We start from the raw sequence: 17,720 nt of genomic DNA, 5'->3' as shown, positions 1-17,720 counted from the left end.
GAGGATCTGACTATAATGCGAGCGTGGCGTTTTGATTTCCATGGTCATTTTGGATGGTGGGAGAGTATGACGGGTCACATGTCCATCTTTTCTTCCATCATGTGTCCTGCTCTCATCATATTTAAACCAGTGAAACCCCAAAATGAAACACTTTGCAAGATGCTAGGGTTAACATGGAGCGCTGTCACGCTGATGTACCTGTTCGTTTGCCACGGCGCATGTGCCTGGAACGTGTCGGTAAAATGCAAGGAGGACACAACAACGTTCCTTATGGAATTACAGAAAGAGAATCCAAGCAAATATGCAGTTTTGAGTAAGTAATAATGCAGATTTTATGAATTGGGGTCATGTTTTCTAGTTGTGCTTTGATTTTTTTTTTTGTTTGTTTCCAATAACTTTTTATTTAATAATATTAATAACATTTCTAAACATTGTTTAAAATATCATATAGCTATTTATTTATTTTTATTAATTTGTATAATTTATTTATTTTATCAGTATCATTTCTTAATTATATTATTTAATATTAATTTTAGTTATAACATTGGATGCATCATTAAAAATCTAAAAGCTGTTTTTTTATATATTTTTAATATGTGCATTTTTATAATTTGTTGTTTATCATTTTTTCACTCTATTTTTTATATATTTTTAATATTATGCATATTTTTATTATTTATTGTTTATCTTTTTTCCCCTCTATATTATTATGTTTGTTTTTATATATTTTTTTCTCTTTATTTATTAGTTCATTTTATTTAACTTAATTGTTTTTAATATCAGACATCATTTAAAATCTTTAAAGAGTTATTTATATATTTCTAATATGATGTAGAATTATCTCTTGATCTATATACTTTTTTTTCTTCACTATTATTATTTTTATTATTATTTGAAAATGTTAAATAGCTTGGAGGTATTTATTTATTTTTATCTTCTTATTATTATTATCATTAATATTATTATGTACTGTTTAGCATTTATACATTTATACATTTTTTAAATTTCTGTATATTTTTATTATTTATTCTTTATCATTTTCCCTCTATATTATTATTTTTTATCAGTTTGTATTATTAAATATTAGACGCAACATGTAGAATCTTTAAAAAAAAACATTTATTTATATATTTTAATATTATGTATATTTATCATTTTTTTTTTTTTCTATATTTATTTTTTCTTCATTATTATTATTTTTTTATAAGATTTGAAAATGTTAAATATCTCAGAGCTATTTATTCATTTTTAATTGTATTATTATTATTATTATTTTATCATAGTTTTCTCTTTATTTATCAAGATTTAATTTTTAAATGTGTATATAATTTAATATATTTTTAAAAAACAGTGTAGTTTGAGTTTATTGAGTTTTAATTTTGTTTTATGTAGTGTACGATGCATTTGGTAAGATTGGCAGTGATGTCGAAGGAGGGAACGTGAACAGACCCGGATCTCTGAGAGAGTGTATGTCTGTGGAGGGCCCTGATTTTATGGGACAGTACTGCCAGGTGTTCCTCAAACAGGTACTCTCACACAAACCATGAAAAAAATGCACAATATGTACACCTCCGTCCACAAAATGATTAGAATTTAGTTTTTTACAGTGCATTTTTTCAAACCAGTGTGTTAATGCTTGATTTCCAAATCATGTATTTATTATGATTAAATAACCAGACACTGTCTCGAATCGAGATAAAAGTATGTTTGTTAGTGACATTATTCTGTTACGCAGGACAGGGTGGAGTATTTTGTGGGTATTTGTGTTCCAGACTCTTGTACAGAATCAGAAGTCCAGACTCTAGTTCTTTATGGTGAGTCAAATCTGAACCATAAAAAGGCCTAAGACAAATTAGACAATTCATTAGACGAATGACTGAACCTTGTAATTTATTTGAAAGCAAAAAGTATAAATCTACAGTGGTTGTTCGTAATATTTGTATGGGATGTACAGAATGAACACCTGTCTACATATGTGTGTGTGTTTGTATCTGCAGAGGCATTTGAGCAGAAACCAATCTCTTTGCTTCTTTCTGTGCCTTCAATCTTAATGTCGGATTCTACGTTTGGCATATTCATGACTCAGTGCCTCAGTGATACCCCTCATGCAGACCTGTCTGCCATAGTCTGCCTGTGAGTAACACACACACAAACACACACACCCCTAGCCTGCTCATTTTACATGGTCTTTGTACATTTTTAGAAGAAGATAGAAGTAAATTTACTTCACATATGGCACTTGTACATGCTACAGTGCTAGAGTGTTGTGTTTGTGGTTTCCAGGGCATTGCTATGCAGCTGCTAAGGTGTTTTAAGACTTTTAATACAGTTGCTAGGATGTTCTGGGTGGTTGCTACAGTAGGTAGATTCTAGGTTGTCAAGGTAGTTGTATACATTTACTAAGGTGTTTTAGTCTGTATGTAGTTGCTAGGGTGTTATGGGTGGTTGCTAAGGCATTTCTATGCAGTTGCTAAGGTGTTTTAAACTTTTATGCTGTTGCTAGGATGCTCTGTGTGGTTGCTAGGCGTTGCTAGATTTTTAAGGCAGTAGGATGCATTTACTAAAGTGTTTTTAGTATTTTATGCAGTTGCTAGGGTGTTCTGAGTAGTTGCTAAGGTGTTGCTATGCAGTTGCTAAGGTGTTTTTATACTTTATGCAGTTACTAGGGTGTTCTGGGTGGTTGGTAGGGCATTGCCAGGTAGATGCTAGGTTGTTAAGGCAGTGGTATGCATTTACTAAGGAGTTTTTAGTCTTTCATGGAGTTGCTAGGGTGTTCTGAGTAGTTGTTAAGGTGTTGCTATGCAGTTGCTGAGGTGTTTTTAGTCTTATGCAGTTGCTAGATTGTTTTGGATGGTTGCTAGGGTGTTGCTAGGTAGATGCTGGGTTGTTTTGGGTGGTTGCTAGGGCATTGTTAGGTTGTTCTGGGTGCTTGCAAGGGTGTTGCTAAGTAGGTGCTAGTGTGTTCTGGGTGTTGCTAGGGAGATGCTAGGGTGTTGCTACATAAATGCTAGGGTGTCCTAGGTGCTTGCTAAGGTGTTGTTAGGTAGATGCTAAAGTTTTCTGGGTGCTAGGCTGTTGCTATGTAGGTGCTAAGGTGTTGCTAGGTAGATGCTAGGGTGTTCTTGGTGCTACAGTGTTGATAGGTGCTAGGGTGTTCTGGGTGTTGCTAGGTAGATGCTAGTGTGTTCTAGGTGCTTGCTAAGGTGATGCTAGGGAGATACTAGGGTGTTTTGGGTGCTAGGGTGTTGCTAGGTAGGTGCTAGGGTATTCTGGGTGTTGCTAGGTAGATACTAGGGTGTTATGGGTGCTAGAGTGTTGCTAGGTAGATGCTATGGTGTTCTGGGTGTTGCTAGGTGCTTGCTAGGGTGTTGCTAGGTAGATGCTAGGGTGTTTTGAGTGGTAGCGTGTTGCTAGGTGCTTGCTAGGGTGTTGCTAGGTAGATGCTAGTGTGTTTTGGGTGGTAGCGTGTTGCTAGGAGCTTGCTAGGGTGTTGCTAGGTAGATGCTAGGGTGTTCTGGGTGTTAGGGTGTTGCTAGGTGCTTGCTAGGGTGTTGCTAGGTAGATGCTCCAGTGTTCTGGCTTTCTAGGTGGTTGCAATTCCAAATAGATTTTTTTTTCTTGGACCAAAAACTTTCACAATTGTTATCATAATTAAGATTTCAGGTCTGAATTAGTGTTTTGTGTGTCTCAGGTTTGTGTGTTGTGCATTACTGGCACTTCCTCTCATAGCTTCCATCTGTGTGGCGGTAATAAAAAGGAAGCAAATGAAAGAAGTGAGACCAGGGCTGAGTTTTGCTCATACATCAAACACCAACCAATACGGTGCTCTCTTGACTAATGGCTCAGCCAGTCAATGTAAAGAAAGCAACGCTGCCCCAGATACCACACAAGCGAGGGACCAGAATGCAGAAAATGACCAGCAGAGCATCTCAAAGAGCAAGTACACACACACACACAGACATATAGACAGTGATCTTACCATTTATAGCAAATGTGACCGCTCTGATTCGTCCCATTTTAATTGATTGTTTTTTTTCTCCTCATGCTCTTTTCTCACATTATTTCCCCCTTTCCCTTCCTCTCTTCATTACATATTCTCTTTTTCAGCTGTGTTATCATTCCTTCAGGCATTCTCTGTACAGAATAGCAGTCAGGGGTTACTCGCCACAGAAAGCTCTGGAAGCAGTTATTCATCTCTAAATGGCATCCGTATCCTCAGTTTACTCTGGATTATCTCAGGCCACACCGTGCAGCTCAGCGCCTGGAGTAACCTGGGTAATAGTGAGGGGAAGGGGGAGATATCACTGTCTGTACTTTAACTTTGAGACATTTTGTCCATGTCTTGAAATTTCACCTGATTTGTTTCCACATAGATAATGATAAGAGATGGAAGGAAATGGTAGAGAGGAATCCTTTGTATGTTTTGGCCTTCAGTGGACCAGTGTATCTAGCGGTTGACTCTTTTCTGCTGCTGGGGTAAGAACGCCTGAAACCAGCAGAGACCATATCTCATATTAGACGTGCCATTTTAGAAATATAAAACATTGTCAAGTCTAAGACTTTCTCAAGTCTTAAAGGGACAGTTCACCAAAAAATGAAAATTCTGTCATAAATTGCTCACCCGCAAGTCATTCCAAATCCACCAAAAAGATTTGCTTGTTCCGAATTATTGTGGTCCATAAAAGGGATATGATATGGTTTTAAGATTAACTGGCTTATTAATATTGACAGTGTCTTGTTTGTTTGCTTGTGCCAGTGGTCTTCTTAGTGCCAAATCACTGCTGAGCTCCATCCAGAGGTCAGATAACACGCTTAGCATCAGTCTGGTGGCCCAGTTCCTTTTCAAGCGGTTTAAGAGGTTAGTTTTATAGCTTCCAGTCAAGACACGTTAGTTCTACACCAAGGCTTGATTTTCTGATGATCATCTGCCTTAATGCCATATTATTCTTGCCTTGTGTCTAGGATTCAACCTCTTCACCTCTTCATCGTGTGTCTGACCATTGGACTCTTCTCCGTCGTTCAGAAAGGGGTCTTCTGGTTCATAGCAGAGGATGAGGTTTTCAGCTGTAAGAAATACTGGTGGTCAAACCTGCTCCTCATCAACAACCTCTTCACCATCACAGACATTGTATGTTTAGATGAATCTGTTGATTAATTTTCATTAACACAACATATGTTGAACATCACATTTTTATAATGAAAAATGTTTTTTTTTTTTAAGTGTGCCCCCTGGACGTGGTATCTCTCCATTGACTTTCAGTTCTATGCAACAACACCTTTTCTGATATTCCTATACAGAATGTAAGTTCAGCTCTTTTGCCTGAATAATAAATACAGAATTTAATAAATGAACATAGAATATATACATATATATATATATATATATATATATATATATATATTGCATCATTACAGTAATGCAGTAATGCACTAATTAATTTAATTTTTTATATATTTATTTTGTTTTTTGGTGATTCTCAGTAGATTGTAACAGTAAATGTACTATAATAAAGTAATATAGAACAGTAGAACAAAAGTGTATATATATATATATATATATATATATATATATACACACACACACACACACACACACACACACACATATGCTTCATTACTGTAATGCACTAATGTATTTTTTTAATTATCATTAGATTCTAACATAGTACATGTCCTTAAATAAAGTAATAAAATAATGAAATAATAATGTTTTATTTATTTATTTATTCTTCACTTGCAATATTTTTTTATTTATTTTTTTATTTACACTGTCTTTTAAAAGTTTTTATGGTCTGTAAGATTTTGTAAAAACAAACTCCTGTGAAATATTATTGCAATTTAAAAGAATGGTTTCCTACTGTAATATATTTTAAAAATGTAATTTATTTCTAATGTCATTTTAATTTATCTATTAATGTCACACGATCCTTCAGAAATCATTGCAGTATGCTTAATACGAAATATTTATTATTTTCAATATTTTTTGTGTGCTATTTTTTTTAAAACTGGATAGTTTTTTTTATTATTCTTTGATGAATATAAAGTTCAAAAGAAGTCATTTTAAATATAAATCTTTTGTAACTTTATCTTACCACTGTTACTTTTAATTTAATGTATCCTTGCTTGCATTAGTAAAAAGAATGATTTTTTTATTGCAGTAATAAGAATGCATTGCAAAATATCGTAATAGTTCTTAAAACAGGCTTTGTTTTCTTTAAACAAACCATGAGTTTTCATTTCTTTATTTTTGAGCAATTTTTTGAGCAAAATCTGAAATGTTCTTGACAGGTTTTGTGAGGTTCACCCATGTAGTAAACATCACCTATTTGCTTATTTCCAGAAACAAAAGCCTGCTTTTCATCGTGTCGGTTATTCTCCTAATGATCTCCAGTGTGACAGGAGCCCTGATCACCGGTTTGCTTCATCTCCCTGTGCACCAGCCAACAACACTGTAAGAGATCATTTCTTAATTGCAGCGTTAAACTGAGAAAACATTCCCAATGAGACATAATCACACAGGCAATGCATGCATTTCTAAAACACTATGATTACGGCCTCCAGCAGCTGCCAAATGCAATACCAAGGCAGCTTTAGTACCAATAGTCTGATTTTTGTTCACTCAAATGTTACCTAATTATTTCAGATTGCTTTTCAAATGCAATATTCTGTACTTGTTTCAGGGCATACGAAAGCTATTTTCAGTATTACTACAATAAACCCTACACAAGATACGGGCCGTATCTACTGGGCATTCTTGCTGGAATATACATGACAACCAAGAAGGAGACACTTATAAAGCAACAGGCAATTTCTTTATTGCTTTTTATTGCTTTTTTACAGCAAAAATGAATATTCAGTCTCATAACAGATCGTTTTTGCTTTGTCACAGTGGCAGGCAGTCATAGGTTGGCTCTGCTCGCTGTCAGTCATGGCCTTGTTAGTGGGATTTGCATATGTGCTGAGAGATGTCCCGCCCTATCCGTCTCTTCCCCATGCTGTTTATCAGGGGACGCACCGCTCACTTTGGGCCCTGGCTTTGGTCTGGATCATCCTGGCCTGCGAAGAAGGATACGGAGGTAAAATAAAGAGCTTTGAAAGCTTATTTTTAGTAATTAATAAGAGATAACGTAACTAAACATTGAAATAAAATGCATATAAGTGGCTTCCATTAAAATGTACCTAAATATTTATCTCTGCACAGGTTTTGTGGATAAAATTCTGTCTTTAGACCTTTGGGCTCCTCTGTCCAATATCAGCTTTGCCTGTTATCTGATCCACCCCATCATTATTATACTGTACAATGGCAAACAAGAGACAACCATGCATTACACAGACTTCAACTTTGTAAGTATTCCCTTCAAATAAATGCAAATAGTGGTGTGCATTTAAATCCATTTTCTATTTTAAAATACTTTAAAATGTAATTTATTTCTGTAATGGCAAAGCTGAACTTTAAGCATCATTACTATATATATATATATATATATATATACTCTTCTCTTCTACTCACCAGGTTTGCATTTATTTGATCCAAAGTACAGCAAAAACAGTAAAAAAAAAAAAATTACTATTTAAAATAACTGTTTTCTATTTGAATAAATTTTAAAAATGTAATTTATTCCTGTGATTTCAAAGCTGAATTACTCCAGTCACATGATCCTTCAGAAATCATTCTATATTCTGATTTTAGAAGTATTAATAGAAGTATTAATTTGTATAATACCAAAAAAAAAAAATATATATATATATATATATATATATATATTTAAGGGTATAATGTTACAAAAGCTTTTCATTTCCAATAAATGCTGATCCTGAAAAAAACTGCTATTTTAAATATTGATGATAATAATAATAATAAAAATGTTTCTTAAACAGCAAATCAGCATATTAGAATCATTTTTGAAGGATCGTGTGACACTGAAGACTGGAGTAATGATTCTGAAAATTTAGCTTTTTTTTAAAAAAAAAAATATTAAAGTTGAAAGCAGTTATTTTAAATAGTAAAAATATTTCACAATATTACTGCTTTTGCTGTATTTTGGATCAAATAAATGCAGGCTTGGTGAGCAGAAGAGACTTCTTTAAAAAAAACAAAAATCTTTTGACTGGTAGTGTATAATCTTTTTATTCTTTTTCTCGATGCCATATTTAATGATCATTTTGTCTTCTTTTATTTTTTATGTCCTCAGTTCTACCTGTTTCTGGGTCACCTGCTGTTGACAGTCTCTGTAGGTTACGTATTAACTGTGCTAATTGAAAAGCCGTATCTCTTCCTGCCCAAACGATAAGTCTTGCTTCATTACCTCAAAACTGGAAGGGGAAAAGAAGATTTAAAAAGAAGATTTATTTACAGTTTATTTATATATTTAAGAGAAACAAGAGGATTTAAGTACAGTATATTTATGCATTCATTGTCCCCCATTTTCTCATTTCATTGTTTGAAAGCTGTAGATTTCTGTTTAGAGCTTTGGTGTTGTTTTTCAAATGCATTAAAGAAATGCCTTGATGTACAGAATTAACAGATGAATTACAAAGTTTATTGTTATAGTGACACTGCCTGTTATTAGCAACCCACAGAGAGTAAAAACAATGCATTGTGATGATACCATAGTATAATGCATGGTATAACAGCCTGTTTTTGAGCTACGCAGGGGCTGCATATTCTGACGCTGGAAATGCGTCTCTGCAAGTGGAATGATGTCATAAATGAGATCAGCTGATATCACACGTAACATAAACACGAGTACTTCAAGTGTGAGCAGTTCATAACAATTAAACAATGACCGGACGTCAGTATCTGAAGTGTAATTGAGGCGACCATCTTAATTGCAGGAAAGATGAGTCATTTAACAATCCATCATTTTAAAATAATAAAAAAAAAATACAAATTACAAATCATCCCATTAGACATTTCAGAACACAAAGAAAGCTTTCAAGAAGCAGTACTGCATAAAACCATGTTAATGATCTTTATTTGGGATGCCACTAAACATACGGTCTAAAGCACAGGTCATTCAAGTTCACAATATATTGCACTGTATCTCTTGAGTTCTTAAAATGTGTGGTCACACAGGCTATTACCCACCTCTGTGCCTGCTGTAATCAGGCGGGTCACAAAATCTGAATCATAAGAGGACAATCAACATCAAGAGGCCAATCAACACCTCAAGAGGCCAATTAGCTATTTGACAACTTAGAAATTACAGAACTACTTTAAAACTCCATGCAACTCATTTTGAGTTTTGTTTTCCACTGCAATGTTGCAAGCTTGAGCTTAAGTTAAAGTACTGGAATAGATTCTGTTCTGCTCTGAACGGAATAATAACTTCATTCCCATCTATTACTGCACAGCATACACTATATGTTGCCCAGTAGAAATAAATAAATAGTAGGTGAAGCAGTAAGACTTAATTCACCTAAAACTGTAATTTTAATCTAAATTCAACTTCCAAATATGTGTGATAAAGGGATAATTCACCTAAAAAAATGAAAATTCAGTCATTAATTACTCACCCTTATGTTGTTCCAAACCCGTAAGACCTTCGTTCATCTTCAGAACACAAAGATATTTTTGATGGCACATAAAAGAATTTGTTATTTTTGTTTTTCTTGTGCACAAAAAGTATTCTGTTTGCTTTATAACATGATGGTTGAACCACTGATGTCACATGGACTATTTTAACAATGCCCTTACTACCTTTCTGGGCCTTGAACGTGGTAGTTAAGTTGGTGTCTATTGTAAGAAAGGGTAAGAAAGCTCTTGGATTTCATCAAAAATATCTTAATTTGTGTTCTGAGTATGAATGGTGGTCTTACAGATTTGGAACAACATGAGGGTGAGTAATTAATGACAGAATTTTCATTTTTGGGTGAACTATCCCTTTAAATATCTTTAAAAAGTCGCAGATCCAAGTAATCACAAAAAAGACATCTGATAGTTCATTCCTCTCAGGAAATTAAAGGCCCAGTTGAATGTATTGCATTATGGGCAGTGTTGGGGAGTGACTAGTTGCATGTAACGGAATTACGTAATTTAATTACAAAATAAATGTAATTGTAATTAGTTACAGTTACTGAGAAAAAATATGTAATTAAATTACAGTTACTTTTGAAAAATGCCAGTGATTACAAAGGGGATTACATCTGAATTTTTTCACACACCCACCCCCACTTACAGATTTGATTGACTTCTTTTAAATTGCATTGACTGCTCTAAAATGAGACACCAATGTTTCAGGAGTTTAGAACATAGAATAGGACACATGCTTATTCAATAACTGTTTTATTTCCTATTTGGGTTTATGCATAAACTTTATTTTTTTAAGATTGTTTTTCCCAGGCATTGTTAGATGCTAGTGCTTTCTGTCATAACTATGCAAACATTTGATTTCAAACCCAGTATCATAGCTATTAAACTATTTCTTGTTATGATGTTATTTATGTTATGATTTTGTTATGACATATAGTGCAACTGCGCTCACGGTGACCCGAGTTCGATTCCTGTCTCGAGGTCCTTTGCCGATCTCGCTCTCCTCTCTCCTCCCAGCTCTTTCCTGTCCTATCACAATAAAAGGCATAAAAAGCCCAAAAATATAAGTTAAAAAAAAAAAAAAAAAAAAAAAAAAAAAAAAAGTCTGAATTTGTGGTGGCTGTGCTTTAAATTAAATTATTACACAGTTCAGACTCATTCGGGGCAACTTAAGTCAGTACTATATGCTTGATAATTTTTCTTGGCAGAAGCTTTGTGTTTGGTTAGCTAATAAAATATTAAAACTTATACAATATTATGTGGACAATTTCTTAATTCTGTCATCCTGGTATCGTGGACTTGCTCTGTTGTTTCATACAAATGCAGCTGCTGCCATTTTTATTATTATTTTTTTTTTGTACATTGTAATGGATTATAAGATAACTAACAAACTAATACTACTAAATTATTTTGTGGTGTAAGAAAACTGGTATGACTGCACTGTATCCCTAAAATGTCTAGTTTGAACATGCCATTTGCTAGCAACTGATTTCTTCATGGAAGCTTTGCGTTCAAATATTTAAACTCAGATCAGTGTTTCGTGTCTAATAATTTTGACACGAAACATCTAAATAATCTATCAAGCAGCTGTGTAATAAGTGAGATAATGTACATTCAGCCAGTTGTTATCACAAAATAAAGATGTATATTATCCCTTACTTATTATAATCTTAAGTCTGACAGTAATCAGTGTTGAACACTACTGTAAGGTTAACTCTGCCTGGTTTAAATTTTTCAATATGATTAACAGTTGAAAATATTAGAAATTTAGAAAAGTAATCAAAAAGTAATTAAAATAAGTTACATTACTTTAATAAAGTAACTGAAAAGTTACACTACTTATTACATTTTAAATCAAGTAACTTGTAATCTGTAACCTATTACACTTCCAAAGTATCCTTCCCAACACTGATTATGGGATACAGCATTCTGGAAAGTATTTCCCTTTGTTCTTTTAAGTGTGGTCTGATCTGTTGTATGTGGCTAATTTTGGTCATTCAGGTATTCTACGAGTACAGAAAATTCACACAGTATGCTGTACAATCCCCTTTATTCTTAAACACGTAAGTAAGTGGGCGAGACTTCCGGTTCATTAGCCACTATAGGAAAACATTAAACAATAACAGCGTGCAGTAAACTGTAAAACTGTTTACACTACAAGCTAGTGTACTCATAATTCGTTCGAAATGTTTCTAATGATTTGAATGTCTCTCAACTCAATTTTCACTTAAATAAAATAAATATTTACACCTGAGGACACATTTCCGGTATGAACGACGGTTCGCTACTACAATCAATCTGACTTTACTACTAACCGCGTTAAGGTACTTTGATACACAAAAGGAACTTGGAGACAATAAATGCTATTTCTTTAGTCAGTAAAGGTTTATTCAGATGTTAGTTGTTAAAAAAAAGTGGCTAGGATGCTATACATCTTTAAAAGAGTATGTGTTTAGAACACAACGTTTATATGTACTGTGTTATTTAGTGATGTGGTTAGCTTTTAATTCCGTATATAATAAGTAACAGGTTATATAGCGTCACCTTGTGGACAAAATGAGGAACGACATGTTTCCCAAATTATGAATGTGATTCAGAAATATTGTGAATGACGACTCGGTTGAATCATCATTGGAGCTTTACCACTTTCGGCCATGAGCATGACATGACTCCGCCACTAAAGTATGCTTTACTGGCACTGTGCATTAGGACATTAGTCTTAAGTAAACATTTGAGAGCTGTGATACTGTTGTCATTTAGTAGAAAGTTGTAACTGTCTGGATGGTGAGTTTATTAGTCTGAGTGTCCTCCAGTTGTTGACGGATGCTTCTTAGATCAGTCTTCCTATTAAATTTCGTGGATGAATACATATATAGGCCTATGACAAATTCAAAGTCAAAGTTTGGTTCAGTAAGCCCCCTGCTGACAGATGCTGTAACTACACACACTCACTAGCCATAATTAAGATGTTTTTAACTTTGAACCGTTGCTTCTGGCTAAAATACAAGTCATCTATCCATAATATTGTTTTCTCCAGTGAATCTAAAACTTTGAAACAGTTCTAAACAAATATCTCTGTGGATTTTGATGTGAGAACACAACTGGAGATGGGTTTTCAGTTGTGAAGCGTGGACTCAGAAGCAATGGTTTGAGGTTAAAATGCTTTAATGATTGATTTGTTTATTACAAACATGCAGCTTTTCGCTTCACAAGACGTTAACTAATGTACTGGAGTCGTGTGAATTGCTTGTGGATTGTTGGGATGTTTTTGTCAGCTCTCATTTTCACGGCACCCATTCACTGCAGATGATCCGCTGGTGAGCAAGTGATGTAATGCTAATTTCTTCAAATCTGTTTTGAAATAAACTCATCTACATCTTGGATGGCCTGAAGGTGAGTGCATTTTAAGCAACTTTCCGATATGTGGCTTTTTAATCAAAGATTGCCTTTTTTAAGCCACAGACTAGATTGTAGCCCTGTCTGTGATTGTGAATGAAGTCAAAGGCTGCCCTACTTTCAGTCAAAGCCCCTCTCGCCCTCTTTTAACCCCCTGCTGTGCACGTATATCTCATATATAGTGATTCAGAGGGTGTAGGAAGAAATACAGACACCCCGTGCCACAACACATACTAGAGAGGTTATATTTAACTGACTTCAGAAAGCTGACACTCTGGATGTTTTCCATATCTCCACTCACAAATGCTTAAGGTTCTGTGCCAAAACAAGACTTGATCTGTAAGCATGTGTATGGATTGGGAATAAGAGCACAATTAAACCAAGCTCATTTTTATGACTGATTGCACACAGAGATTTGTGATTCAAGACTTTAGAGTATAGAAAAGCTGTCTGTATGTGCAGCAGGTGTAGTGCTGCCATGCTGGGTGCTGATTGCGGTTACGCATGTAGGAAAATGATCCAATTAAGCGCATACATCATGCCCACTTGAATATGAAATAAATGTTTGGGGTCAGTATATGATTTTTAACTGTTTGGTATGTAAAATATTTAAAAATGTAATGTGATGCAAAACTGAATTTACAGCATCATTATAATGAAATCATTATAAAATGCTTGTTTAGTGCTTATAAAAAACATATATGTATATATATATATATATATATATATATATATATATATATATATGTATATATGTATATATATATATATATATATACACACACACACACACACACACACACACACACACACACATATATATATATATATATATATATATATTTAATCATTTAGCATTTAGTCATAAATTAGAATTTAACCAATACAATGTTCAGAGCTTAGAATGTCTGTTTTTTTTGTAACAAATATTTTTACTCAGTCACTTGATCCTTTAGAAATCATTATAAAATGCTTGTTTAGTGCTTAAGAATAAACACACACACACATATATATATATTTAATCATTTAGAATTTAAGTCAAGAATTAGAATTTAATCAATAGAATGTTCAGAGCTTAGAATGTATATCACTGTATACAGAATGTATAAACATAAGTTTTTACTCTCATTTTTGATTAATGAATAAAAGTATAAATTATTTTTAAAAAAAGCAATATAAAACACCCTCCAAAGAGTTTGCTTTATTAAATTATTAATTATGAATTAAGAGATTCCTAAATCAGATGTATCTATACCTGCAGTTAATTTCTTCTCTTTTATATGCTTATTATTTATTAAATGAACGCCAAAAATATGTCAGTTACTAAAGATTTTTAGAGTTCTTAAACTTTTTAATTTTTTAAACAGGTAGGCTTATTTGGATGTACTTTAGAAGTCCATTTTTCATGTTTATAATTAAAATTTAAATGAATTAGAGTTTGTCTTTTTATGAGAAAACATAATGTGAAATTAACCTTGATTTAACACAAATTGGAAGGCTATTAATGTAATTAAGTCAACACTTAATCTCTGTACATTTTGTTTTTAGCACTGTTTAACAAGTGTGTCTGAAGTGCTTTGAGTGTGTAGTGCTACTCTGTTCTTTGATAAGAATACAAGAGCATGAGTATAATTTTAGAGATATCAGCTCCCATATTTACATAATAAAATGCTCCCGTAGTTAGAATAAAACATTTTGCATGCAACATAGATAGCATGGTAATGTGGAACCCATAGTAGTTAAGTGTCAAGGTACCATGGTATTTCCATCTAATACCATCATTATATCATGGTGGCGTCACAAAATGTAGTTTCCAAAATTATATGCAATGTATAAACTGTAACATTCTATTTTGAAGTACCTGCAAAGACACCAAGGCTCCAAGAAAACAAATTTGTACAGGATGTCCATGTCCTCATATCAGTGTTTATGATTAAGGGTGTGTGAGGTTGCATAACTGTTTTGGGATCAAAGCGACACTTGGTATTTTATTAGTGTAAAATAACTGGGTATGTCCTCACCTCAAGACATGAAGCGTGTGTGTTTGTTAGTCTTTCCAGACTGTATCTGCCCAGCAACTGTTCCCACACACACACACTTATAGGAAACATCAACATGGCTAGTTAAACACACAGGAATGGTCATGCTGTGTTGAAGACCTACCGCCTGTCTACACCTGTTACTGTTTCCAACACAATGGTGTCACTGAGTCCCTCATAAATGTATCAGTGTTATAAAATAATATACCACGCACACATTGAATCATGTAACATTGTCTTTTTGTTTTTCTCCAGCGTCAAAATCTCAGATCATATGCTGTCATCCTCTTTAGATGAACTGTGAGCATGAGATTGTTCTACTCTGGACTGAAGGTGAGCAATGAAAATGTGACAATGCAAGTAATTTAAATGATAACAATGTGAAATAAATATATTTTTTATTTAATTTTTATCCTTCCTAATTTAAAAAGGACATCAGTGAAAGAATCTTAAATGCTGAACCCATTTATTAACCTCATAAGAACTGCACAATATCTCAAATGATCTCTGTTTACCGGAAGATATGATTTATGTAAAGTAATGGTACTCATCTGCTTGACTGTGTATGAGAGGCGTCTGCTCAAATGACGCATTTGTAGGAATCTGTATGTGTGTGTGTGTGTTGTAAGAGTTGTCCAGTGGAATCTGATGAGTGAGGCTCAATGGGGAAATAAGGTCACACCACTTGACCTGTCGATCTGTGTGACTGTGTGTGTGTGTCTAAATTTAAAGCAGATAATGAATATATACATACTCTCTCTGCACACACATATACACATTACCAGTAAAAAGTTTTTGGACAGTAAGATTTTTAATGTTTTTGTTTTTTAAAGAAGTTTCTTCTGCTCACCAAGCCTGCATTTATTTGACCCAAAAACAGTAATATTGTGAAATATTTAAAATAACTGCTTTCTATTTGAATATATTTGAAACTTTAATTTATTCCTGTGATCAAAGCTACATTTTCAGCATCATTACTCCAGCATTCAGTGTCACATGATCCTTCAGAAATCATTCTAAGGTTCTGATTTGCTGTTCAAGAAACATTTATTATTATTATCAATATTTAAAACAGTTGAGTAATTTTTTTTTTAGGATTATTTGATGAATAGAAAGTTTAAAAGATCAGCATTTATCTGAAATAAAATGCTTTGTAACATGACTATACCATTCAAAAGCTTTGAGTCAGTATGTATATATTTTTTAATTAATACTTTTGTTTAGCAAGGATGCTTTAAATTGAGCAAACGTAATGATAAAGACATTTATAATGTTACAAAAGATTTCTATTCCAGATAAATGCTGTTCTTCTGAACTTTCTATTCATCAAAGAAACCTAAAAAAAATTCTACTCAGCTGTTTTCAGTATCATATAATCATATAATAATAAAAATAAATCTTTTCTGAGCAGCAAATCAGAATATTAGAATGATTTCTGAAGGATCATGTGACTAGAGTAATGATGCTAAAAATTCAGCTTTGAAAAAATTACATTTTAATATTTTAAATAGTAAAAATATTTCAAAATTGTACTGTTTTTGTACTTTGGATCAAATAAATGCAGGCTTGGTGAGCAGAAGAGACTTCTTTAAAAAACATTAAAAAACATACTGTCCAAAAACTTTTTTTATTGATTTTACTTGTAATGTTTATTGGATACCATTTCATTTTGGGAAAAGTAATGCATAACAAAACTGCGTTACTTCCTAGAAAATTAACTTATTTTAGTAGTAATTTGCATTAGTTTTTATGGAACGTAATGTGTTACATTACTTTTGTGTTACTGGGCTTGCTTGTTGCCAGGAAGAAAAAAACATGTCATGTTTATCTAAAGTAATTTTTGCTTATTATAACTGTGGATTATGTCTTTAAAATAACAAAAATAAGAATATAACCTGTGTGTGTTTGATCCTGGTATAGTAATAATACCAGTGAATTTTAACCTTGTTGGGACTTTTTTTTTGGTCTCCATGAAGAAACAAGCTTATAAATGATACAAAATGATCTTTTTTGAAAAGCTATAAATGCAGAAAGTTTTATGTGAGGGGTAGGGTTAGAGAAAGGGGACAGAAAATGCAGTTTGTACACTCTTAAAAATAAACATGCCTCACAGTGTCATAGAAGAACCCTTTTTGTCTAAATGGTTCCGTAAAGAACCTTTAACATCTGAAGAACCTTTCAGCTATACATTAAGTTCTTAGTGGTGAAAGAAGGTTCTTAAGATTATAAAAAGATAAGAATGAGATGGTTCTTTAAAGAACCTTTGCCTGAATGTTTTTTTGTGGAACCAAAATTGGTTCTTCTATGGCATCGCTGTGAAGAACCTTTTAAAGGTCCTTTATTTTTAAGAGTGTACAGTATAAAAACAGTTACGTCTATTGAATGTCCCCATAAAAAATGAAAACCCAAAGTGTACGTGTGTGTTTGTAAGAGTGTGTTGTTTATGACCCGGTCTCAGGACACAGACTGGAGTCAGGGGTCTACGCCCTCAGAGGTTTGCAGTAGGACACTGAAGAAGTGAAGACAGTATGTTCCCACAGGGATCAATCATAAGACAACACATTCTAACGACTGAAACCTCAGCGTGATTTTAACAGCCTGCAAAGCTTAAAGCTGTCTCAACCTGTGCCAGCCTTAAGCTGGAGCATGTTGATTAAATTTGTTGCATCCAGAAACACACTTGTAAATTGAGGGAGATATTAAACATACCATTTTCATAACATTTACTAGCGAACCTCAATTTAAATCTCATT

At 33.4% G+C, this 17,720-nt stretch overlaps 1 protein-coding gene across 1 annotated transcript; it reads left to right on the top strand.

The window, feature by feature from the left end:
- The first annotated feature begins 51 nt into the window (after positions 1 to 51).
- oacyl (O-acyltransferase like) lies at positions 52 to 8,522 on the top strand. Its single transcript, XM_051093154.1, has 15 exons — positions 52 to 313; positions 1,393 to 1,526; positions 1,736 to 1,814; positions 1,998 to 2,133; positions 3,692 to 3,936; positions 4,108 to 4,275; positions 4,374 to 4,476; positions 4,757 to 4,858; positions 4,963 to 5,128; positions 5,222 to 5,301; positions 6,341 to 6,451; positions 6,681 to 6,804; positions 6,890 to 7,076; positions 7,202 to 7,344; positions 8,193 to 8,522. Exons 1-15 carry the CDS (start codon positions 67 to 69, stop codon positions 8,289 to 8,291), a joined length of 2,124 nt encoding a protein of 707 aa, XP_050949111.1. The 5' UTR covers positions 52 to 66; the 3' UTR covers positions 8,292 to 8,522.
- Positions 8,523 to 17,720: the final 9,198 nt, after the last annotated feature.

Source organism: Labeo rohita, chromosome 21, assembly GCF_022985175.1.
Source record: "Labeo rohita strain BAU-BD-2019 chromosome 21, IGBB_LRoh.1.0, whole genome shotgun sequence".
Classification (NCBI taxonomy): domain Eukaryota; kingdom Metazoa; phylum Chordata; class Actinopteri; order Cypriniformes; family Cyprinidae; genus Labeo; species Labeo rohita.
Note: the sequence above shows the minus strand (reverse complement) of the source record. Positions and strands in the feature narration are given on the sequence as shown.